This window comes from Scyliorhinus canicula, chromosome 16, assembly GCF_902713615.1.
Source record: "Scyliorhinus canicula chromosome 16, sScyCan1.1, whole genome shotgun sequence".
Lineage (NCBI taxonomy): Eukaryota > Metazoa > Chordata > Chondrichthyes > Carcharhiniformes > Scyliorhinidae > Scyliorhinus > Scyliorhinus canicula.
Window position 1 is genome coordinate 124,704,678 of NC_052161.1, and position 23,979 is coordinate 124,728,656.

The 23,979-nt window shown below is 50.8% G+C and overlaps 1 protein-coding gene across 1 annotated transcript in view; it reads right to left on the reverse strand.

Moving 5' to 3' along the window:
- Window positions 1–102: 102 nt before the first annotated feature.
- The window catches only part of chd5 (chromodomain helicase DNA binding protein 5), an 84,886-nt gene continuing 61,009 nt past the window's right edge, over window positions 103–23,979 (reverse strand). The window contains exons 19-31 of the mRNA XM_038821443.1: window positions 22,804–22,977; window positions 22,566–22,707; window positions 20,925–21,056; window positions 19,576–19,693; window positions 17,035–17,159; window positions 15,693–15,921; window positions 13,262–13,431; window positions 12,114–12,288; window positions 10,875–10,961; window positions 10,687–10,775; window positions 5,979–6,112; window positions 4,774–4,918; window positions 103–458 (exon numbers count right to left, since the gene is read on the reverse strand). Of these exons, the coding sequence (XP_038677371.1) occupies window positions 246–458; window positions 4,774–4,918; window positions 5,979–6,112; window positions 10,687–10,775; window positions 10,875–10,961; window positions 12,114–12,288; window positions 13,262–13,431; window positions 15,693–15,921; window positions 17,035–17,159; window positions 19,576–19,693; window positions 20,925–21,056; window positions 22,566–22,707; window positions 22,804–22,977 (1,933 nt within the window). The 3' untranslated portion in view covers window positions 103–245. The remainder of the gene's footprint in view (window positions 459–4,773; window positions 4,919–5,978; window positions 6,113–10,686; window positions 10,776–10,874; window positions 10,962–12,113; window positions 12,289–13,261; window positions 13,432–15,692; window positions 15,922–17,034; window positions 17,160–19,575; window positions 19,694–20,924; window positions 21,057–22,565; window positions 22,708–22,803; window positions 22,978–23,979) is intronic.

Consider the following 23,979-nt stretch of genomic DNA (forward strand, 5'->3'; position numbering starts at 1 on the left):
GAGGAAAGGAAGATAAATTGGAACAAAAAAAAAATGGATGAGACTTTATTCATATCCTATCACAAGCTACTCACCTGGAGAGAGAGAGAGAGAGGTGTACTCTCGCTGTCCACCACAACATCCTGCACCCCATTCCTGGTTTAGCAAACACTTACTGTAAACAACGCCACAGGATTCAGCAAGCAGGGGAAGCCATTCGGCCCTCGGAGACTGTTCCCTCCGTTCAGTACCATCGTGGCTGTTTGTTAAAAAGGAGAACATGGGCCTTTGGATTGTGAAGAGCTGAACGCACCTGTGGAGCTTGGGGCTGCTGTACTCAGCAGGGGACATGCGGGACTCGCTGTAACCGGGGTACTGGGGTCAGGCGACACACTGTCAATGGGCTTCTTGTTGTCCACGTGGTCAGGCACCATCTCTGGCGTACTGTATCTTCCATTGATGTATTCAAACTCCTGCACCTTCAAGATGGTTTTTTTTTTAAAAACAAAAGGTGCATTTTAATGACGAGAGGAAAATAGAACCAGAAGAAATAAAAGATACAGAACGGAACTGAGCAGTGGGGTCAAATTGCTGACCGTTCGACTCTGGGTCCTGGGATCAAATGCAGCGTGCCCCCACCCCCCCACTCCCCTCCTCCTCCCCCAGTTCAGAAAGTGCGAGTCTTCCCCCGCCCCCTCTTCCCGAAATTTGGAGCCAACGTGAAACGAGTTGGGGAAAATGGTCATCCAAGTGGGTCAGTTTGAGCACCCAAACCCTGCCTGCTAACTCCCACTCAGTAACTTGTCACAGACAATGGGCAGTGTTGTGAGGCTGGGGCCCATGTGGAAGGAGCTTTAACTCGGTATCGAACTCTGGAAGCATTCAATGAAAAAGTGTAGAGGGAATGTAACTGTGTACCTCGCCTGTGCTGTACCCAGTGTGGGGTGCTGAAAGCTGGCATTACCAAGAATGGAACATTTACAATTCTTCACCCTCTACGAGCACAAAATGCACCAAAACTAAACGTAAAGCATAAACATAGCCAGGCCCCTACCTTCTGGTAAATTGATGCCAGTAACCTGTCTCTGCTCATCAACCTGGTCATATTTTAATAGAGAAGGTTGATAAATTTACACATCTCCATTGCTGGCGGCATGGTGGTTAGCACTGCTGCCTCATGGCACCAAGGTCCCAGGTTCGATCCCGGCCCCGGGTCACAGCCCGTGTGGAGTTTGCACATTCTCCCCGTGTCTACGTGGGTTTCACCCCCACAACCCAAAGTTGTGCACGTTAGGTGGATTCATAGATAGAACAGTACAGCACAGAACAGGCCCTTCGGCCCTCGATGTTGTGCCGAACAATGATCACCCCACTTAAACCCACGTAACCCGTATACCCGTAACCCAACAATCCCCCCATTAACCTTACACTACGGGCAATTTAGCATGGCCAATCCACCTAACCCGCACATCTTTGGACTGTGGGAGGAAACCGGAGCACCCGGAGGAAACCCACGCGCACACGGGGAGGACGTGCAGACTCCACACAGACAGTGACCCAGCCGGGAATCGAACCTGGGACCCTGGAGCTGTGAAGCATTGATGCTAACCACCATGCTACCGTGAGGCCACGCTAAATTGACCCTTAATTGGAAAAAATAATTGGGTACTCAAAATTTCCATTGCTGATGCTGTAAGATTGCCCTATTGAGTTGGAGTTCATTGTCGTAACTGCTCCTGGTCAGAAACCTTTGTGCTTTATTTTGCTGCTACTTATTTCGGCCACTAGGTGGCGGTGCTACTCAGAAAGCCATTGCTGCCGCTGGGTTCATTCCAGGCCTTCAACACAATGAAAAATTTAACATAAAACAGGAAATGCTGGAAACACCAAGCTGCCTGAACTTGCTGAGCGCCTCCAGCCGATTGTCTTTTATCCCAACCTCCAACATTTGCGGCATTTTTCTTTGCAGAAGACACATCGCAAGTTGGCTAAGGTCTCAGCATTGTTGGCAGGTGCTTCCGGGAGGTGGGATCAGTCGCCGGGACCCTAGATCACTGGTATTCCTCTCTCAGGCTCCTTCTACGGCCTTGGTCAGATCGATGAAGGCCATGTAGAGCGGTTGATGTTACTCCTGGCGTTTCTCTGGAGAATCATGCCCGCTGTTCCACAGTTTGGTCAGAGACTGGGAGAAGGCAGCTACAGAGACTTTGGGCGATAATCTCCCCGGCGATGGAGATTAGGAAATTCCTCGGCAGTTCCCACAGTTTGCTTTGTCTTCTTTCTTGAAGATTTATTGTCACGTGTACCGAGAAAAAGTGAAAAGCATTGTTCTGCGTACAGTCCAGGCAGATTGTTCCCTACATGAAAAACACAGGACGATAAATACACAAAGTAAATATCGGCTGAAGCATACAGCGTGCAGTGCTGCTCAGTAGAGTTCATGCAGGAAGAGATCAGTCGGTCCATAAGAGGGTCATTCAAGAGTCTGGTACAGCGGGGAAGATCGGTTAGTATCAGACTTTTGTATCTCCTGCCCGATAGAAGAGGTTGGAAGAGAGAATAATCCAGGTGGGAGGGGTCTTTGATTACGCTGCCCGCTTTCCCCAGGCAGCGGGAGGTGTAGATGGAGTCAATGGATGGGAGGTGGGTTCGTGTGATGGATTGGGTGGTGTTCACAACTCTCTAAAGTTTCTTGCAGTCCTGGGCCGAGCAGTTGCCATACCAGGCTGTGATTCAGCCAGATTGGATGCTTTCTATGGTGCATCTGTGAAAATTGGTAAGAGTCAGTGTGGACATGCCAAATTTCCTTAGTTTCCTGAGCAAGTATAGGCGCTGTTGCACTTTGTTGGTTGTAGCGTTGACGTGGGTGGACCAGGACAGATTGTTGGTGATGTGCATCTGAAGCTGTCAACCATCTCCACCTCTGCCCCGTTGATGCCGACAGGGGTGTGTACAATATTTCGCTTCCTGAAGTCAATGATCAGCTCCTTAGTTTTGCTGACACTGAGGGAGAGATTGTTGTCGGTGCACCACTCCACTGGGTTCTCTATCTCCCTCCTGTATTCTGACTTGTAGTTATTCGAGATCCGGCCCACTATCGTTGTATCGTCAGCAAACTTGTAGATGGAGTTGGAGCCAAATTTTGCCACACATCGTGTCTGTATAGGGAGAATAGTAGGGGGCTAAGTATGCAGCCTTGTGGGGCCCCGGAATTGACAATTATCGTGGAGGAGGTTGTTTATCCTTACTGATTGTGGTCTATGGGTCAGGAATTCGAGGATCCAGTTGCAAAGGGAGAAGCCAAGTCCTAGGTTTTGGAGCTTTGATATGAGCTTTGCTGGATTATGGTGATGAAGGCGGAGCTGTAGTCAATGAATAGGAGTCTGATGGAGGAGTCCTTGTTGTCGAGATGCTCCAGGGATGAGTGTAGGGCCAGGGAGATGGCGTCTGCTGTGGACCAGTTGTGGCGGTATGCAAATTGCAATGGATCAAGGCATCCTGAGAGTATCAAACTCCATTGCCCCTCCTACCTGCTGGTCCGAAGCTAGAGGATTTCAGATCTCATGGTCATGCTCTTGCTGATCGCCACAGGGCTTGTCTGTGTGTGGGCACTTTGCTGGTTTCCTCGAGGTAGATGTGGGACACCTTTTTTTTATTGTAAATTTAGAGTACCCAATTCATTTTTTCCAATTAAGGGGCAATTCAGCATGGCCAATCCACCTACCCTGCACATCTTTGGGTTGTGGGGACGAAACTCACGCAGACACGGGGAGAATGTGCAAACTCCTCACGGACAGTGACCCGGGGCCGGGATCTCGGCGCCGTGAGGCAGCAGGGCTAACCCACTGCGCCACCAAGCTGCGGGACATCTTTTAACGCGGGTGTGCCATTGCACATCAGCAGACACATGGCCCTTGACAGAGGGCAGGTCCAGTTCTACTGACAAGGCAACCTTGACGTCTGGGGACCTCACTACTGCTGTAGTCTTCATCCGCCATCGCAGCCAGTGATACCGTACGAGTAGCTTCCGCCTGATGTGGTGCTGAGGACTTTTTTGGATTGCCCTTTTTCTGGTTCCTCCTCTCCGACCTTACCGCCATGGGTGATGCCGGCAGGAGCTTACTCCCAATGGCATTGGGTTAATGGAACGTTCAAGCCTCTCCACCACGGCAATGTGGCAATCCAAGGAAAGGCAAAGATCAAACAGAGAACAGGAGCAGTACCTTGACATTCCCTCTCCCTTCCAAGAGTTTGGCACCAGCTGTATGCCATCCCCCCCCCCCCCCCCCACGGCCCCCCAACACCAGCCTCACCCCCCCCCCCATGGCCCCCCAACACCAGCCTCAGACAAGTCAGCGTGGAGAGAGATTTGGAGGGGAAGTTTCCATGGTGAAATACCTATCCACCCTCACCATATTCACTATGAATGCTCACTCTCTATGCTCTGGTTAAAGGGACCAAAACGGGTTAAAGTATTTGAGGGTCAGCTCACGGACCGGGTTCGAATCCCGGCCCCGGGTCACTGTCCGTGTGGAGTTTGCACATTCTCCCCGTGTCTGCGTGGGTTTCACCCCCACAACCCAAAGATGTGCAGGGTGGGTGGATTGGCCACGCTAAATTGCCCCTTAATTGGACAAAATGAATAGGGTACTCTAAATTTTTTTTAAAAAGTATTTGAGGGTCGGGTATGCCAAACACAACTTGCATTTATAGAACTTCTACACAGTTAAAAAAAAACTTTCCGAGGCAAGTCAGCCAGCCAGACACCGAGCTTTAGGGATTCCTGCCACCCACCTTCTTTCGCACCAGTGACATCACGCCTATCCTGGTCAGCACGTGTTGCCGGGACAACCCTTCCCGAGGGACGCCATCCGCAAAAGTCTCAGATCCATCCGCGCCCGGTTCACACAGGTGCCTCATAAACAGTGACACATAGGCTCTGGGGGGGGGGCAGTGAATAAATATTGGTGAGATGGTCAAGAAAAACATCAAAACCAAATAATTTCCTTAAATCTGAAGGAGACGCCCAATAAAAGGTTTTGTAACTTGACAATTCTCTCTGGGAGGACAATGTGTATTTGTGGAAAGGTCCAAGAGTTGATTAAACACTTGTCCAGTCATATTGTGACCCTCTTTCTCTCTCCCAAACCCCCCCCCCCAAACCCTGGGGAATTTCCCCTTTGCTCAGTCACCTCCACAACCCACCCCCCCACCCAGTCACCCTCAACACCCCCCCTCCCCCACCGCGTCAAACCCCAACCCCCCCCCCCCACCGCGTCAAACCCCCCCCCACCGCATCAAACCCCAACCCTGGGGAATTTCCCCTTTGCTCAGTCACCTCCACAACCCCCCCCCCCACCGTGTCACCCTCAACACCCCCCCCTCCCCAGCGCGTCACCCTCAACCCCCCCCTCCCCCACAGCGTCAAACCCCAACCCTCCCCCCCCCCCCCACCACGTCAAACCCCAACCCCCCCCCCCACCGCGTCAAACCCCAACCCTGGGGAATTTCCCCTTTGCTCAGTCCCCTCCACAACCCACCCCCCCATCCCCACCCCACCACGTCACCTTCAACACCCCCCCTCCCCCACCGTGTCAAACCCCAACCCTCCACCCCAACCCTGGGGAATTTCCCCTTTGCTCAGTCACCTCTATAAACCCCCCTCCCCCACCTCGTCACCCTCAACACCCCCCCCCCCCTCCCCCACCGCGTCAAACCCCAACCCTGGGGAATTTAACCTTTGCCCAGTCACCTCTACAAACCCACACCCTCGTCCCCCCTCGCGTCACCCTCAACCCCCCACCCCCGGGGAAACTCCCCCTTTGCGCAGCCCCCCCCCCCCCCCCCCCCCCACCCCCCCCCCCCCCCCCCCCCCCCCCCCCCCCCCCCCACCCTGGAACTGCCTGGGGCACCCACCTGCAGGCAGGCCGGAAGGGATAAAGCAGTGAGAACGGCGGAATTAAAACCGGCCGGAAGGTATCTGTTTATTTTGAACGTACCTGAACTCTTTCTCACTCTTGCCCCGGAGATCACGGACAAGCCAGTGAGAGTTGAAGGCATCCTGAGGGGGCATTCCCCAGCGCATGATGGCATTGACAAAGGCTTTCCGCTGGCGAGCGTTGAATCCAAGCACCTGAACACAGACAGAATTAAACGTTACTTAGAAGAATGAGAGTCGACCTTATTGAGACTTGAAGGGTTCTCAGGGGGCTTGACGGGGTGGATACTGAGAGAGTGTTTCCCCTTTGGGAGAGTCTCGGACCAGAGGGAAGAATTTCAGAGTAAGGCGGTCGCCCATTTAAGAACGAGAGGAGGAGGAATTTCGTCTCTCAGAGGGGAGTGAATCTGTGGAATTCTTTACCGCAGAGAGCTGTAGAGGCTGGGCCGTTAACATGATCAAGGCTGAGATAGACAGCCATTATAGGAAGGACGTGGAAGCTTTGGAACGGGTGCAGAGGAGATTTACCAGGATGTTGCCTGGTATGGAGGGAAAATCTTATGAGGAAAGGCTGATGGACTTGAGGTTGTTTTCGTTAGAGAGAAGAAGGTTAAGAGGTGACTTAATAGAGGCATACAAAATGATCAGAGGGTTAGATAGGGTGGACAGTGAGAGCCTTCTCCCGCGGATGGAGGTGGCTAGCACGAGGGGACATAGCCATAAATTGAGGGGTAATAGATATAGGACAGAGGTCAGAAGTGGGTTTTTTACGCAAAGAGTGGTGAGGCCGTGGAATGCCCTACCTGCAACAGTAGTGAACTCGCCAACATTGAGGGCATTTAAAAGTTTATTGGATAAGCATATGGATGATAATGGCATAGTGTAGGTTAGATGGCCTTTAGTTTTTGACTTCCCATGTCGGCGCAACATCGAGGGCCGAAGGGCCTGTACTGCGCTGTATCGTTCTATGTTCTATGTTAATCAGTAAGAGAATTAAGGGTTATGGGGATAAAACGGGAAAATGGAGTTGTGGATTATCAGATATTGTTTTTAATATAAATTCAGAGTACCCAATTCATTTTTTCAAATTAAGGGACAATTTAGCATTGCCAATCCAGCTATCCTGCACATCTTTGGATTGTGGGGGTGAAACCCACGCAAACACGGGGAGAATGTGCAAACTCCACACGGACAGTGACCCAGGACCGGAATTGAACCTGGGACCTTGGAAGTGAGGCAGCAATGCTAACCACTGAGCCACCGTGCTGCCCTATCAGATCAGATATGATCACATTGAATGGTGGAACAGACTCGATGGGCCAAATGGCCTCCTTCTGCTCCTGCACCTTATGGTCTTATGGAACAGTGAAGTAATTAAAAATAGAGGATGCTCACGAAGCAGAAATAATCGAACGCAGATATCTGTGGGCTGCAGGAGGCAAGGTCATGGAAGTGTTTGAAAACAAGGATGGGAATATTAAAATCGAGGCCTTGCTTAACCAGGAGGCAGGAGACCAAGGAGGGCAGAGGTCAGGGGACCAGGGAGGGCAGAGGTCAGGGGACCAGGGAGGGCAGAGGTCAGGGGACCAGGGAGGGCAGAGGTCAGGGGACCAGGGAGGGCAGAGGTCAGGGGACCAGGGAGGGCAGAGGTCAGGGGACCAGGGAGGGCAGAGGTCAGGGGACCAGGGAGGGCAGAGGTCAGGGGACCAGGGAGGGCAGAGGTCAGGGGACCAGGGAGGGCAGAGGTCAGGGGACCAGGGAGGGCAGAGGTCAGGGGACCAGGGAGGGCAGAGGTCAGGGGACCAGGGAGGGCAGAGGTCAGGGGACCAGGGAGGGCAGAGGTCAGGGGACCAGGGAGGGCAGAGGTCAGGGGACCAGGGAGGGCAGAGGTCAGGGGACCAGGGAGGGCAGAGGTCAGGGGACCAGGGAGGGCAGAGGTCAGGGGACCAGGGAGGGCAGAGGTCAGGGGACCAGGGAGGGCAGAGGTCAGGGGAGGGCAGAGGTCAGGGGACCAGGGGGCAGAGGTCAGGGGACCAGGGAGGGCAGAGGTCAGGGGACCAGGGAGGGCAGAGGTCAGGGGACCAGGGAGGGCAGAGGTCAGAGGACCAGGGAGGGCAGAGGTCAGGGGACCAGGGAGGGCAGAGGTCAGGGGGCGAATTGAACTTGGCATAAATTGGGAGAAAAGTTTTGGATGGCCTCAATGTGTAAAGGTAACAAAAGGAATTGAAGAGGCTATGGGCCAAGTGCTGGCAAATGGGATTAGATCGGCATGTCAGGTGCCTTTCATGAATCAGTACTGACTCGATGGGCTGAAGGGCCTCTTCTGGACTGCATTGTCTGTGAAGCGGGTTTCAGCAGCAGGTGAGTTGAGGCAGGCCAGGGGTTGTCCCCGAGACGGGAATAGGTGACCTCAATAATAGTGTGGAGGTGCGGTCGGACGATCACCATGGGGTCAAATAGGACACCAAGGTGGCGAACAGACTGGCTCAGTCTCAGACAGCTGGCTGGGAGAGGGATGGAGTCAGCGGCTGGGAACAGAGCTCGTGTCAGAGACTGGGAGACAATGGCTCAGCAGTGGGAGGATATCGCTGCTTATCGGGACTGAACCTTGTCAATCGGTCTGACAAGAGAGTGTGAGCGTCAGTGTGAGTGTGACTATGAGCGTGCACGAGTGTGACTGAGCGTGCGTGAGCGTGACTGTGAGAGTGCGAGAGTGTCAAGACGGTGTTGGTGAGGTAGAGCTGGGTGTCAGAGTGGAGTTGAAACCCGATGCTGTGTTTACAGATTTTGGATTTCTTCGATATGTTTGAACTTGACCTGAAATGATGCCACTTCTCTGAGAATGCATTGTTTGGTTGGGTGTGGTGTGAACTCCCTTTTTGCACACCTTCTAAAGAGAGTTCTCGGCTGGGGCAGTCTCATGTAAATGGTAAATAATTAAACAAAGAACAGGCCCTTGCGGCCTCCTCGAATTTATTTCCATTGCCGGAAGGGGTGGGAGAGGAATTTGACTCGAGTGTTTTCCCCCTTTGCGCGCTGGGTCCATTTTTCCATGTTTCCTGTCCGAGGGGATTACAGAGGAGTCTGGAATGAACTGCTTCGGCACGAAGAATGGGGAGTAGGCCCCAGCTCCCGCCGCCCCCAATCCCCCACCCTGACTCAATCTGGAAACATCCGGGTAATTACCTCCTTTCCCCACCACCCAGATTCTTCCAAACAGACACATGCATATTGCAAAGTGAAAACCTGGGAGTTTCAGGGTGCGAGTCAGGCAGCATTTATTACCCATTCCCGGAGGCTGTACAAAAGCCAACAATGACCTGTTGAACTGGAGTTACGTGTAGGTCAGACATAGGGGACCCAGTGCCAGCTGTGCTTCCTGAAAGAATATTCATGAACCAGTTGGGTTTTTAAATGACAATCTGGCAGCTTTTATTAAACCAATTTCACAATCTCTCGGTTTCTAATCCAGCAACATAACCACCTTGGGCTGTCTGGCTAATTGAGTACCAACATTTATCTTTACTGAAGCCTTTTCCACCCATTCTGTCTACAGTAGGAGTAAAATGTGCATCAGATATCCATTGTCTATTTGACCAACCACCTCAGCTGCAACAATGCCTTCTTCTTCCTCCCACACTGGGGAAATAGGTTTAATGTGACCCACAGCACCTCCCTAGTCCCTAGTGAAGAGGCTGAGAGATTTTCCCCTTCTCTTCCTGGACGGCTAACAGCCCATCAACAGAGAGAGCGAACGCCTGGTCAATGGCCAGGGTCAACCCTCTTGCTTCAGAAATGTGGGCACTACCACCTGGCACATTCTGTGATAGAGATCCTTGGAACAGAAAGACGCCATTCAGCCCCTCAAAACAGTTTTTCTATTAAACTAGCTCCATGTCGTTTGACAATCTTATCCAACAAAAAATAAAGATCAAGGCTCAGCAACATTTCTGATGGGTATTTGACGGTGACAGGGTAGCAGGAGCTTTACTCTGTATCTAACCCCATGCTGTACCTGTCCTGGAAGTGTTTAATGCGGACATTGTAGAGTGAGCTTTACTCTGTATCTAACCCCGTGCTGTACCTGTCCTGGAAGTGTTTAATGCGGACATTGTAGAGGGAGCTTTACTCTGTATCTAACCCCGTGCTGTACCTGTCCTGGGAGTGTTTGATGGGGACAGTGTAGAGGGAGCTTTACTCTGTATCTAACCCTGTGCTGTACCTGTCCTGGGAGTGTTTGATGGGGACAGCATAGAGGGAGCTTTACTCTGTATCTAACCCCGTGCTGTACCTGTCCTGGGAGTGTTTAATGCGGACAGTGTAGAGGGAGCTTTATTCTGTATCAAACCCCGTGCTGTACCTGTCCTGGGAGTGTTTGATGGGGACAGTGTAGAGGGAGTTTTACTCTGTATCTAACCCCGTGCTGTACCTGTCCTGGGAGTGTTTGATGGAGACAGTGTAGAGAGAGCTTCACTCTGTATCTAAGCCCATGCTGTACCTGGCCTGGGAGTGTTTGATGGGGACAGTATAGAGGGAGCTTCACTCTGTATCTAACCCCGTGCTGTACCTGTCCTGGGAGTGTTTGATGGGGACAGTGTAGAGGGAGCTTTACTCTGTATCTAACCCCGTGCTGTACCTGTCCTGGGAGTATTTGATGGGGACAGTGTAGAGGGAGCTTTACTCTCTATCTAACCCTGTGCTGTACCGGACCAGGGAGAGTTTGATGATCAAAGATTACAGAGATAAGATTTAGAGGAAGATATTCTTACCTCGATGTTCCCACCAACTCGTGCCAGTAAGGGTGGGAGGGGTTTGTCTCTTTCGGATTTAAGTTGCCTCCGTGACTGCCGTCTCCCAGCTGAAAAGGACAAATACAGAATTGAAAGTTCTGGACCGACACAGCTGACAATCCCAACTCTGCCCTAATTGAGAAAGGGAGCCATGGCTAAGCCCTCACCTTCAGGCTTCTCCTCAAAGTCTTCATCCTCGTCCTCTGACCCCACAGAGTATTCAGACTGATTGTCCGATAGGTCATCTTGCCACTCTGGAAAGAGAGAACAGGAGGACGAGTAGGAATAAGGACAAGCAGAAAGGGTGGACGGGGCAAAGGTCAATTGGAGCATTGAGCCTGTCCCGGTACCACCACAATGCAACTGAGCATCGTGGGCACCCAGCACCTCCCACTTAAAGCCACACCAGCACCTGGGGTAAAATAAATCAAAAGCAAAACCCAAAGCCAAGTCAGGGTTTCGTTAAAAAAAAATCTGGGAAATCTCGCTTTGACCCGGTGACCAAGAAAGAAAGAAGCAAAGAACTTGCATTTATATAGCACCTTTCATGACCTGAGGATAGTCCCAAAGTGCTTTACAGTCAATGAAGAACTTTTTGTAGTGCAGTGACGGTTGTGATGTAGCAATCTGTGCACAGCAAGATCCCACAGACAGCAACTTGGTAACAACAATGTGGCTGCTTTTGTAATGTTGTCTCAGAAATATCTATTGGCCTGGTACTCTCCTTCAAAACAGTACCATGGGAGTCCTTTACACCCACCTGAGAGGACAGACTGGACCTCGATGTGACGTCTCATCCAAAAGATTGCACAGCGCCTCTGACTGTACAGCACTCCCTCAGTACTGCAGTCGGAGCAGAAACATGGATTACAGCCTCAGGTCTCTGGAGTGCGGCTTGAAGCCATTGAGCTCCTGACTTCGAGACCGACGTGCCACTCACTAAAACACAGCTACACGTTGCCCAATGCCCGGCCAGCCTTTGTCAGCTGTGGCATTGGCCGTGGGATCGATCCCAGCCTCTTATTCAAACAGGCGCAGTCAGTCACGCCAGGTCCACTTGTGGCAGGGGCCAACAATTGTCCGTGTAGCCAACTTTCAATCAACTCCCCTGGGAGTGCCTGCCCTTCTGAAATTGATACTCAGTTCTCTGAGCCCATCATACTAACGTCAGGCCTTTAATTAGGCTCCAGTCTAGTTCTCATCCTCCAAAACGGTTTCATGCGAGCGGATCAATATTGGACTCATTTTCAGGACATATTTCATTTTGTCCTTTTTATATTGCCCTCCCCCCTCCCTGATGGAAAGAGAAAACCCCACAAGGTCAGAAAATAAACAAACTGGCTGGTAGAAAGCCCTCTGTTTCCCATTGCCCACTTTTCTACCATTTCTGCCGTGTGGGTACATACCTTGATCCTCTTGGGAGGCATCATTATAGTTGACTTGTTTGCGAATGCGTTTGCCTTTGCCTAGGTTCCTGGCCAGGTCCTCTTGCTGCTGCTCGTAATGATGTCGGAGTAGCTTCTCCCAATAATCAGGGTCCACATTCTCTTCCTGTTTAATGATCTCCCTCTCAACTTCCTCCTAAACAATTCAAGACCATCAACAGGGTCAGCTGCATTCAAACGGAATCACTTGCGAGAGTCAATTTAAAGCAAAGAACTTAAAACAAAAGCTACAATATAAACGCCCACTAATCCAGGTCGTGGCAAACCACAACTGGATCCCAGGGCGGCGTGGTAGCGCAGTGGGTTAGCCCTGCTGCCTCATGATGCAGTGGGTTAGCCCTGCAGCCTCACGGCGCCGAGGTCCCAGGTTCGATCCCGGCTCCGGGTCACTGACCGTGTGGAGTTTGCACATTCTCCCCGTGTCTGCGTGGGTCTCGCCCCCACAACCCAAAGATGTGCAGGGTAGGTGGATTGGCCACGCTAAATTGCCCCCTTAATTGGAAAAAATTAATTGGGTACTCTAAATTTAAAATAATAACTGCTACTGGAACCTAAATCATCATCGGTGCAAAGATCATTCCCTGGAGATGCATCTCTGGGGAAAACAAACAAGGCATTGGGATGGGGGAGACAATTAACTCGGTAAAATCTTAGCACTTGTGCACAAAAGTTAATGTGTTCCACGTGGCAAGAGAGACTGTACTTCAAAAAAAATAAACATTTAGTTTTGTACCACTTGGGAACTTCGGAGATCCAAACATATTCATTGCCTCCACATTTGGAGAGTGAGTGTACATAAATCACCCCAATCTTTGCCACCAATTCCACCTACTTCTTTCCAAGTAGGCCGTACCCTTTCGCCTTTTATTCCTCCTTATCGCCAAACGCAGCACGAGTCGCCTGCAGTGGGGGCTAATCCTGCAAGTTTCAGACGCATCACCTCTGGCAACTTTGCTACCCATTAGACGCTTCCTGTTCTGCTGCTATTTTCTCCATGAACCCCCTTCTGCCCTCATCCCCAGGGGTTTTCCAGGTTTGCCTGACCCCGCTGCCCAGCCTTGCCCCACTGAGCTCCCGCGGCCTTCAGCTGTCGAGGGGAAAGTAGTCACCTGTTCGTCCTCCTCTCGCACCACGTACTGAGCGACCTTGAAGGAGCTGAGATACTCGTTCATGTTCTGAATGTCGACGTCATCCGTCGCGTTCTGGTTGCGGTCCAGCAGCTTGGAGATGGCGCGGTCGTCGTAGTGGATCATCCTCATCTCCTCTGCCTCCTTCTCAGCTGAAAGTTAGAAACAACCATCAACACTCTTTGTTCCCCTGGAGCGGAGCACCTCAGGATAGCCAGATTGTAAACTGACTGACCATCAGGGTGCTGGTCACGTGCCTACAATCTTTTTCGCTATTTCTCTCATTCTGAAACTATCTCTGCTTCTCTCTCATTTCAGAATACTCCACACCTCTCGCTCTTCCACTCCAAAGCCTGGGATGGTGTTATAGTAAAACCACCTGGAAAATCGAGACTTTTTCCCTGCTTCCTGCTCTGTTTACATCTCGTAAAATACAGCCTTAAAATACATATCCATGGAAACTAAAGGTTCCACTGTCCCAAGGACAATAGGCTGCTTGCCCCTTTGAGAGAGAGCTGACTGGTGGTGAATTAAGCCGAGGGTCACCACACCTCAGGCGAGAGGTGAGGTTGAAAAGGTGGGGACCTTCGTGCATGTCAGCTGGTACGGGAATTGAACCCACGCTGTTGCCGTCACTCTGCACATGAACCAGCCGTCCGGCTAACTTAGCTGAATTGGGGTAGGAGGATAGCATTCAGCATTAGCCTGTTGGAGTGAATGGCCTGATTTCCTGATGTAATATGATGTGATTCCCTGTAACATTTCTCTCCAAGAGTTAGAACAATGTAGGAACGGGAAACCATTCAGCCCCTTAGATCCATTCCACCATTCAATTAGATCATTGCTGATCTCTGTCCCAACTCCATCTATTCACTGTACCCAGCGCCGGCCCTAGGGTTGCTGGCGCCCCGGGCAAGCTGAACTTCAGCGCCCTGGGGGGGGGGAGGGGGGGCCGAGGCGTGGCGGGGCTGAGGTGGGGGGGGGGGGCGGGGCCGAGGTGGGGGGGGCCGAGGCGGGGGGGGGGGGGGGGGGCCGAGGCAGGGGGCGGGGCCGAGGCGGGGCGGACGGAGGGGGGGGGCGGACGGAGGGGGGGCGGAGGGGCCGCCCTGGGGGAGGGCGGCCACCGCGCATGCACTGGTTGGCACCGGCCCAACTGCGCATGCGCGGGACCCGAGTCTGGCGCCCCCTAGCACATGGCGCCCCGGGCGACTGCCCGAGTTGCCGGTACCTTGGGCCGGCCCTGACTGTACCCCTTGACATCCTTACCCAATAAAAGTCTATTGATCGTAATCCTGAAAACTCCAATTGTCCCCCAACATCCATGTTCTTTTGGGGGATTTTCTGCTTTTACCCCCTCTCTTTTTTAATATAAATGTAGAGTACCCAATTCTTTTTTTTTCCAATTAAGGGGCAATTTAGTGTGGCCAATCCACCTACCCTGCACATCTTTGGCTTGTGGGAGTCAGGGTTGAAGGGGTTTATCTTGTGGGGAAAGGTTGGACATGACTTTAGAAGAATGAGATGCGGTCCTATTGAAATATACACGATCCTGAGGGGACTGCCACAGGGTGGGTGCTGAAAGGATATTTCTCCTTGTGGGAGTGACTGGGACGAGGGGCATAGTTAAAAATTCACCCCCACCACTTGTACCCTTCCCAAGGACGGTAATCTCCTCCAATCTCTTGTCTTCATACTCCAACGCCTGGATTCTGATCCAGTCTCAGGTGAAGTTAAGCTCTCTCTTTTTTAAAGTTAAGTTCCCCTTCAGCACTCTCTCTCTCTCTCTCTCTCTCTCCGCAACACCCCCCCCCCCTCCTGAAAATGGTGACTCTGGCGGGGTCACAGTGTCACTAGAGGAGGGGGGCAATGGTCATCCGCTACCGCACCCAGCTGACCGGCTCTGCATGCGTCAGTCTTGATGCAGAGGGCTAGTGGGTTAATCAACCAGAGCCCCAAATATCCCACACGCACTTTTCACCTGCAGTCACTACAGTAGGGTCTGATCTCAATCCCTAGCCTAGGCCCCGAGACCCCTTAGCGCTGTCACACCAACATCAACTGAATCATCACATCAAAGAGTGCCCGCCCCCCCAGGTCTGTAAGGATCCATATTAAACTGGAGATTGAATGGACAACCTGAGACTGGTAGGATTTTACTTGTCAAGGGCATAAAAGGATCTGGAACCAAGGTGGGTGGATGGAGCAAAGATACAAATCAGCCATGATCTCACTAAATGGTGGAACAGGCTTGAGGGGTTGAATTGCCTCCATCAGTTTCTATGTTCCTACTGTTACGCTCAATAATAATTAATGGGTATAGAGTTTCAACAATCAAGGGAGAAATGTCTCCTTCAACCCCATCCTGGTCCAAATAACATATTTGTCTTCCGCACCCCACCCTTTGATGCCTCACCTTCATCATCTTTGAAGAGCTCCTCTGTGCCAAACTTGAGGATATCGTCCAACTCCTGTTTGGAAAGTGAACCGGATTTGGAGCCCAGGCCTGGCCGAACCACAAGGTGGGTCAACATCATCTTCTTCTTCGCCACTTGCGTGATTCGCTCTTCCACCGATGCCCTGGTCACGAAGCGATAGATCATCACCTTTCTATTCTGACCGATACGGTGAGCTCTGCTGAATGCCTGCAGGGCAGATAATTGATTTGATTGTTGAACTCCTCGACTGAACAGACGCACCTCCCCCCGCACCCCCTCCCATCTCCCCCAACCTCCTCCACTGAATACTGACCCTCCCCTCCATTCCCCACTTTCAGCTTCGGTCTAAGTCACTCGAACGGTCTGGAATCCTTTCCCTGGACATTAGGAAGGTAGTTCAAATATATTTCACAGATAGGCCCAGACTGGGTAAGGACAGGAGTGACAGATAGGCCCAGGCTGGGTAAGGACAGGAGTGACAGATAGGCCCAGGCTGGGTAAGGACAGGAGTGACAGATAGGCCCAGGCTGGGTAAGGACAGGAGTGACAGATAGGCCCAGGCTGGGTAAGGACAGGAGTGACAGATAGGCCCAGGCTGGGTAAGGACAGGAGTGACAGATAGGCCCAGGCTGGGTAAGGACAGGAGTCACAGATAGGCCCAGGCTGGGTAAGGACAGGAGTGACAGATAGGCCCAGGCTGGGTAAGGACAGGAGTGACAGATAGGCCCACACGGGCTCAGGACAGCAGCCTTCTTTCCCTAAAGGATGCCAAGTAAACCAGTTGGATTTTTACAATAGTTCCACAGCTCCATTGCCATTTCTACAGACACCAGCTCTTCATTTCCGAAGTTTTTAATTGAATTCCACACAAGGCCTCCCCAAAGCCCCGTCGATTCTCACTCCTGCCAAAGGGCCAAATGATCCAGGATATCTCAAATAATCTTTTATGAAAATACTTGTTCTCTCGAGACACGAGTGGTATTTGTCACATTACATCGATTGCCCATTCCGAGTTGCGCTGTGCCCAGAGAGAAATGACGAGTTAACCGTGTGAGGGGTGTGGGCCCGGAATCACCTGTAGGCCAGGTTGGGAAGGACGCCAAGTTCTCTTCCCTCATGGACACTAATGAATCAGTTGGATTTTTAATGCCATGCTTTCCATCTGGCATATCAACCCATAAATTGCAAGCATTTCTGGATTAGAATTTGAACTCTCAACCCGCGCCATTCCCTGGTGTCACGGTATCAAATTCTACAAAAGAAAGTCAGGTAATTTAGGAACAGTGCCAATCTGCAGCCTGGAGTAAAGTGTGTTCTGACCTGAATGTCGTTGTGGGGGTTCCAATCGGAATCGTAGATTACAACGGTGTCGGCCGTCGCCAAGTTAATGCCCAGACCCCCAGCTCGAGTGGACAGAAGGAAACAGAACTGCTGCGCTCCAGGGGCTGTGAGGGACAAGAAAGGCAGAGAGGTGGGTGAGCAGCCATTCACTAAACCTGCAGAACACACACAAAGTCACGGTGACCAGGGAGGGCTTTCTTTATACCTTTCTCACTGACCTTTTGCCAGCCCACCCCCTTGCCATTTCTCACTCTCAACTCCTTGCTGGGGTTACTTCGACACTGTGAGCAAGTGGTGGGCGATATGGAGGCCCAGAAATGAAGAAAGGAACAGAGGTAGGTCATTCAGCCCCTCGAACCTGCACCACCACCCCTTAGATCACTGCAATCTGTTCCACAACACCACCTACACACTAGCTGTGCACTCTTTAATACCATTCAGAAAGACACAGCAATCAGAGAATCATAGAATTTACAGTGTAGAAGGAAGCCATTCGGCCCATCGAGTCTGCACCGGCCTTTTGGGTAGGCACCCTACCCAAGCCCACACATTCACCCTATCCCCATAACCCAATAACCCCACCCAACCTTTTTGGACACTGAGATTAATTTATCATGGCCAATCCACCTAACCTGCACATCTTTGGACTGTGGGAGGAAACGGAGCCCCCGGAGGAAACCCACGCACACACGGGGAGGACGTGCAGACTCCGCACAGATAGTGACCCAGCCGGGAATCGAACCTGGGACCCTGGAGCTGTGAAGCCACAGTGCTAACCACAATGCTGCCACAATGATTCTGTTACTCAGATTAATTTACAAACAGAGGTTCTGGGGAAAGATCTTGGGTTGGTTACACAGAATTTGTGATGGAGAAGTTTGGCACGGAAATGTGGGCTGGAGGAGATTTGTAAACCAAGGAGAAGAAACTAAAAACCTACAAAGCGGCCACCACAAGGTAGAACTACGGGCTCAACAGGAGACGCAGGTCTCCACGAACCAGGTGCAAAGGCAGACCGTAACGATCTAGGACCCAAGAAGCCAGAGGGGAGCCCGAAGATTTTGTGTGTTTTTAAACGGACCCATTCAGCTCGGAAGTGGTGAGTATATTTTGTCAGCTTCCAGAAACCCCCAATTAGGCTCGGCTTGTTAAGGAGGAGTGGTAAGGGACGATCCTTCTGTAAAACACTGCTAAAACTGTTTAAAGTAAGGATTCTTCAATGTGCCGTTTAGTCTCTTGTTTTACACATAGTATTTCATAACTGGTGTTTGTGCGAGTGGGTTAATCTGAGTCGCAGAAGACTCAATTTCGCTTGAATAAATCAATTATTTTTCAAACTAAAATAAATAAATAAATAAACAGGGGTTCTATCCACTGCAGTCATATGTAGACTTTGGGGTGCTCTGACACCTATGGGCAGCACGGTAGCATTGTGGATAGCACAATTGCTTCACAGCTCCAGGGTCCCAGGTTCGATTCCGGCTTGGGTCACTGTCTGTGTCGAGTCTGCACATCCTCCCCGTGTGTGTGTGGGTTTCCTCCGGGTGCTCCGGTTTCCTCCCACAGTCCAAAGATGTGCAGGTTAGGTGGATTGGCCATGATAAATTGCCCTCAGTGTCCAAAATTGCCCTTAGTGTTGGGTGGGGTTACTGGGTTATGGGGATAGGATGGAGGTGTTGACCTTGGGTAGGGTGCTCTTTCCAAGAGCCGGTGCAGACTCGATGGGCCGAATGGCCTCCTTCTGCACTGTAAATTCTATGACTTCCCTTACTGATGGGTGACTGTGTGGTGTTGGGTTGTTGGAACACAATCATATAAAATCCTAGGTGGCACAGAAGGAGGCCACTCAGCCCAGCCTGCCTGTACTACCCCCTGACACGAGCTATCGTTTGAGTCACATTCCTGACCCTTTCCCCTTACTCTTTTGTAGCGATATTTTTACAAGTAGTGATCCCCTTTTCTCATTGTTGGGAGATTCCAAATTATAACTGCACTGCACTTAAAAGCTACTCCTGAGCTTTCACTCCATTCTTTTGGCAACTATTTTAAATTTATCCTCTCATCACCCAAAAAAGAAAAGTTTTTTTTTTTTGCTTGTGCTCATCGCCAAGCAGGTCTCCTCTCAAACTTCTTTGTTTGAAGGCACAGAGGCCTTATTTTTGCATCTCTCCACAAAATGCAAGCTCCTCATCCTTGGTATCATAACAAATCCCTTTGGAATGTACTCTGTTACCGTGGCAACTTTCTGAATGTAGGCGGGGTTCTCTAAACTGGATGCAATATCCCAAATACAGCAGCAAAGTTCTCTCTCTCTCTCTCCCCCCCCCCCCCCCCCCCCCCCCCCACACACACTCTTTTTGGGTGTATTCTGCTGTAGTCAAGAGCAAGTTATTTCCTCAGACCTCAGGACCCCTCAGTCATAAAGTAGGTCACTGGGTGAAAGATATATCACTGTTCTATTAACATCCACGAGTCAGGAGGGAAATGTCCCCCCCTCTAAACCTCCAGCTTCTTTCTCACCGTTAAACCGATCGATAGCCTCCTGCCGCTGATTGCCTGTGATGCTTCCATCTATCCGCTCATACTTGTATCCGTCATACTCCAGGAAGTCCTCCAGCAGATCCAGCATTTTAGTCATCTGTCAGTCACAAACAGCACTTTTAGCCACAGCAGGAACCCTCAATCCAAATTTGCACCAAATCCCGTTCGCCCTAGTGATTATTGTGGCTACAGCACCACTCGCGCTCAAATCCCTCCGTGATCGCACCCTCGCTCTGCGAAGTCAATGAAATCTTTTGGATTGTAATCGTTGTTACAGAGTGGTATAATGTGACAACCTCCTTGTGCACAGCAATGAGAGAAAAGACCAATCAACCCTGGCTGGGAGGTTGGGGTGAAGAGTAAATACTGATTAGGTCACCAAGAACTTTCCTGCACTTCCCCCAATAACGCCATTAGGCCTTTTCAACCCACTCGAATGACAGACAGAAGGACGGCACGGTGGCGCAGTGGTTAGCATTGCTGCCGCACGGCACTGAGGACCTGGGTTCGAATCCCGGCCCTGGGTCACTGTCTGTGTGGAGTTTGCACGTTCTCCCCGTGCCTGCGTGGGTTTCACCCCCACAACCCAAAGATGTGCACGTTATGTGGATTGGCCACGCTAAATTGCCCCTTCATTGGAAAAAATTATTCAGAAACCCTGGCTGAATTTCCTCTCCCTCAGCAAGGAGCAGAGATTCATTCCAGCTCTCCAGCCCCAGTGTCGCAGTCAAATCTGATTTGCAGCTCCAAACGTTTATTAGCTGCTGGAGGACGGGATGTGGCGAAATGGGGGGGGGGGGGGGGGGGGGGGCGAGACCGACACTCCAAATGCAGTACTGAGGGAGTGCTGCACCATCAAAGGTGGCGTCGATCGGATGAGGCGTTAAACAGACGTCCCACCTGCCTTCCCAGATGGACGTAAACAGTTTCCAGCCGCTACGCCAAAGGATAGCAGGGTTGTTCTCCCCTGGCCAATAATTATTCCTCGAACAACATCACAAAAACATTACCTGCCCATTATGACATTGCTGTGTAAATTGGCTGCTGTGTTTCCTGCATTACAACTATTATTACACTTCAAAAGGTATTCCATTGGCTTGAAAGCATTTTGCGATGCCGGCGTGGGATGTAATAAAAGCAAAATGCCGTGGAATCTGAAGAGTCAAACCAACTGGAAACTCGGATTCTCTCTCCACAGATGCAGCCAGACCTGCTGAGACTTTCCAGCATTTTCTGTTTTTATTTGAGATGTCGTGTGGCTAAGAAAGGCGCAGTATAAACACAAGTGCCCTCCACTCCTCCTCCCCCCCTCTCACTCCCCAGGTTACCTGGGAGAAGATCAGCACTCTGTGGCCTTGGCTGTGCAACTTCTTCAACATCTTCTGCAGGAGGATCAGTTTCCCCGAGGACTTGACCAGCGAGTTCCCATCGTAGGATCCATTCGGTAGTACCGGAGCTTCCTGCCAACACCAGCAAGGTAGCATTTAATAGTAACGCAGCTGTCAAAGTGCACAGTTAGATCCCACGCCTGCCCATCTGCACTCAGACCACTGGAGCAGACCCCGCTACTCCTCTCCAAGAAGCAACAATTTCTCAAGGAGCTTTAGTGGTAGCGGCTCGGTACATCAGGATTTCAGCTCCTGTCGATAGTCCTCAGGATGTGGGTGTCACTGGCAACACCATTTATCTCCCAGCAGTGGAAAGAATACCTTCTTCCTAAAGATACTCATACAACGGGGTGGCCTGTTAGGACTGGTTCACATAGACCCAGGGCAGGTAAAGAAATCAGGTTTCCTCCCATTAGTGAATCATTTGGAGTTTTTAAAACAATCCCACTGCTTAATGGTCGCTTTAATGATTTTTAAAAAAAATTAGAGTACCCAATTCTTTTTCCCCCTCCCCCAATTAAGGGGCAATTTAACGTGGCCAATCCACCTACCCTGCACATCTTTGTGTTGTGGGGGTGAGACCCACGCAGACACGGGGAGAATGTGCAAACTCCACACGGACAGTGACCCGGAGTCGGGATCAAACCCAGGTCCTCAGCGCCGTGAGGCAGCAGTGTTAACCACTGCACCACCGTGTCACTTTAATGATACCAGATTAACATTACCAGTTTATTTTTTAAAGGACTGATTTCAGGACAGCAGGGCGGCACAGTGGCGCAGTGGTTAGCACTGCTGCCTCACGGCGCTGAGGTCCCAGGCTCGATCCTGGCTCTGGGTCACTGTCTGTGAGGAGTTTGCACATCTCCCCGTGTCTGCGTGGGTCTCACCCCCACAACCCAATGATGTGCAGGGTAGGTGGATTGGCCATGCTAAATTGCCCCTTAATTGGAAAAATAAGAATTGGGTACTCTACATTTTTTTTTAAAAAAAGAACTGATTTCAAATCCTCAACATGCCTTACTAATTGAACTCATGCTCTCTGGTTTATTAGTCCAGTAGCCATTAACCACTCCACTTTCTGCATTACACTACACCTCAAGGCAAACTGCATTGTACATCATCCCATTGGACGGCCGAGTTGTCCTGAATTATTGGTTGCTCTGCTCAAAATTGGGAACAGCCCACACATCTCACTGCGAGCTTGACAGCAGGGACCTCCTGTCAGTCAGTCAGTCAATGCTGGTTACAGACCCAGGTCACTGGGATGTCTGTGCTGTGAAGCTGCTGCACAAACGTGTTCTTTAACCTCAAATCAACAATGATTATAAATGCCATTGATGCACTTAAGGGGGAAGCTAAACAAGTATAAGGGACGGAAGGCAACAGCCCGAGAAAACACCAGCAACAATCAAACGGCCTGTTTCTAGGCTGTAATTTGGTGGGTGATTCTGTGCAGGTCTCGGAGGTCAGGCTTGAATCTACACATGAATTGAAGAAAGTGACATTGAGCTAGGGGGTTAAGTGCAACTTTTCCAGCCACTTGGAGACCATGTTTCCATCCCCTCGACATGTGATACATACCACTGCAGCCACCGGGAACAAATACGGATGGTTACAGCACTTCTTCAGATCCATCATGATGTTCAAGAGTGACACCTGATTCCCACCGCCTTTCGAATTCAGAGCCTCAAAATTCTTGGTCAAGATGAACTTGTAATATTTCCTACAAGGACACACACACACAAATATAAGAGCCCGAACACAAGGATGAACCGTCAGCACCCGGATATAGATTCGCTATTTGGTTTTCCCAACTTACTTCTGCATGGAGCTGAGCTCCACACGAACAATCAACTCCGTCTTTGACGGCATGTTCTTAAAGACGTCGGCCTTGAGGCGCCTCAACATATGCGGGCCCAGGAGATCATGCAGCTTCTTGATCTGGTCCTCCTTAGAGATGTCTGCAAACTCCTCCAAGAAACCTTCCAGGTTACTGTAACAAAGTAGAACCAGTCAGTGGTGCTGCCACCTCATTCCCCAATGTGCCTGATCGGATTGGATTGGATTTGTTTATTGTCACGTGTACCGAGGCACAGTGAAAAGTATTTTTCTGCAAGCAGCTCAACAGATCATTCAGTACATGGAAGAAAAGGGAATTAAAGAAAATACATAATAGGGCAACACAAGGTACACAATGTAACTACATAAGCACTGGCATCGGATGAAGCATACAGGGTGTAGTGTTAATGAGGTCAGTCCATAAGAGGGTCATTTAGGAGTCTGGTAACAGCAGGGAAGAAGCTGTTTCTGATCTGTTCGTGCGTGTTCTCAGACTTCTGTATCTCCTGCTCGATGGAAGAAGTTGGAAGAGTGAGTAAGCCGGGTGGGAGGGGTCTCTGATTCTGCTGCCCGCTTTTCCCAGGCAGCGGGAGGTGTAGATGGAGTCAATGGATGGGAGGCAGGTTTGTGTGATGGACTGGGCTGTGTTCACGACTCTCTGAAGCTTCTTGCGGTCCTGGGCCGAGCAGTTGCCATACCAGGCTGTGATGCAGCCAGATAGGATTCTTTCTATGGTGCATCTGTAAAAGTTTGTAAGGGTTAATGTGGACATGCCAAATGTCCTTAGTTTCCTGAGGAAGTATAGGTGCTGTTGTGCTTTCTTGGTGGTAGCGTCGACATGGGTGGACCAGGACAGATTTCTGGAGATATGTACCCCGTGGAATTTGAAACTGCTAACCATCTCCACCTCGGCCCCGTTGATGCTGACAGCGGTGGGTACAGTAATTTGCTTCCTGACGTCAATGACCAGCTCTTTAGTTTTGCTGGCATTGAGGGAGAGATTGTTGTCGCTACGTCACTCCACCCATCTACCCTTACCCACGTCTCAAACCAGCTCCTCGGCTCCACAAGTCAAACTCATTCTCAGCTCATAGGCACGATGACCAGGAAAACCAGTCACTTGTGTTCCAGTTCCGAACCTGTCCACACCAGTCTC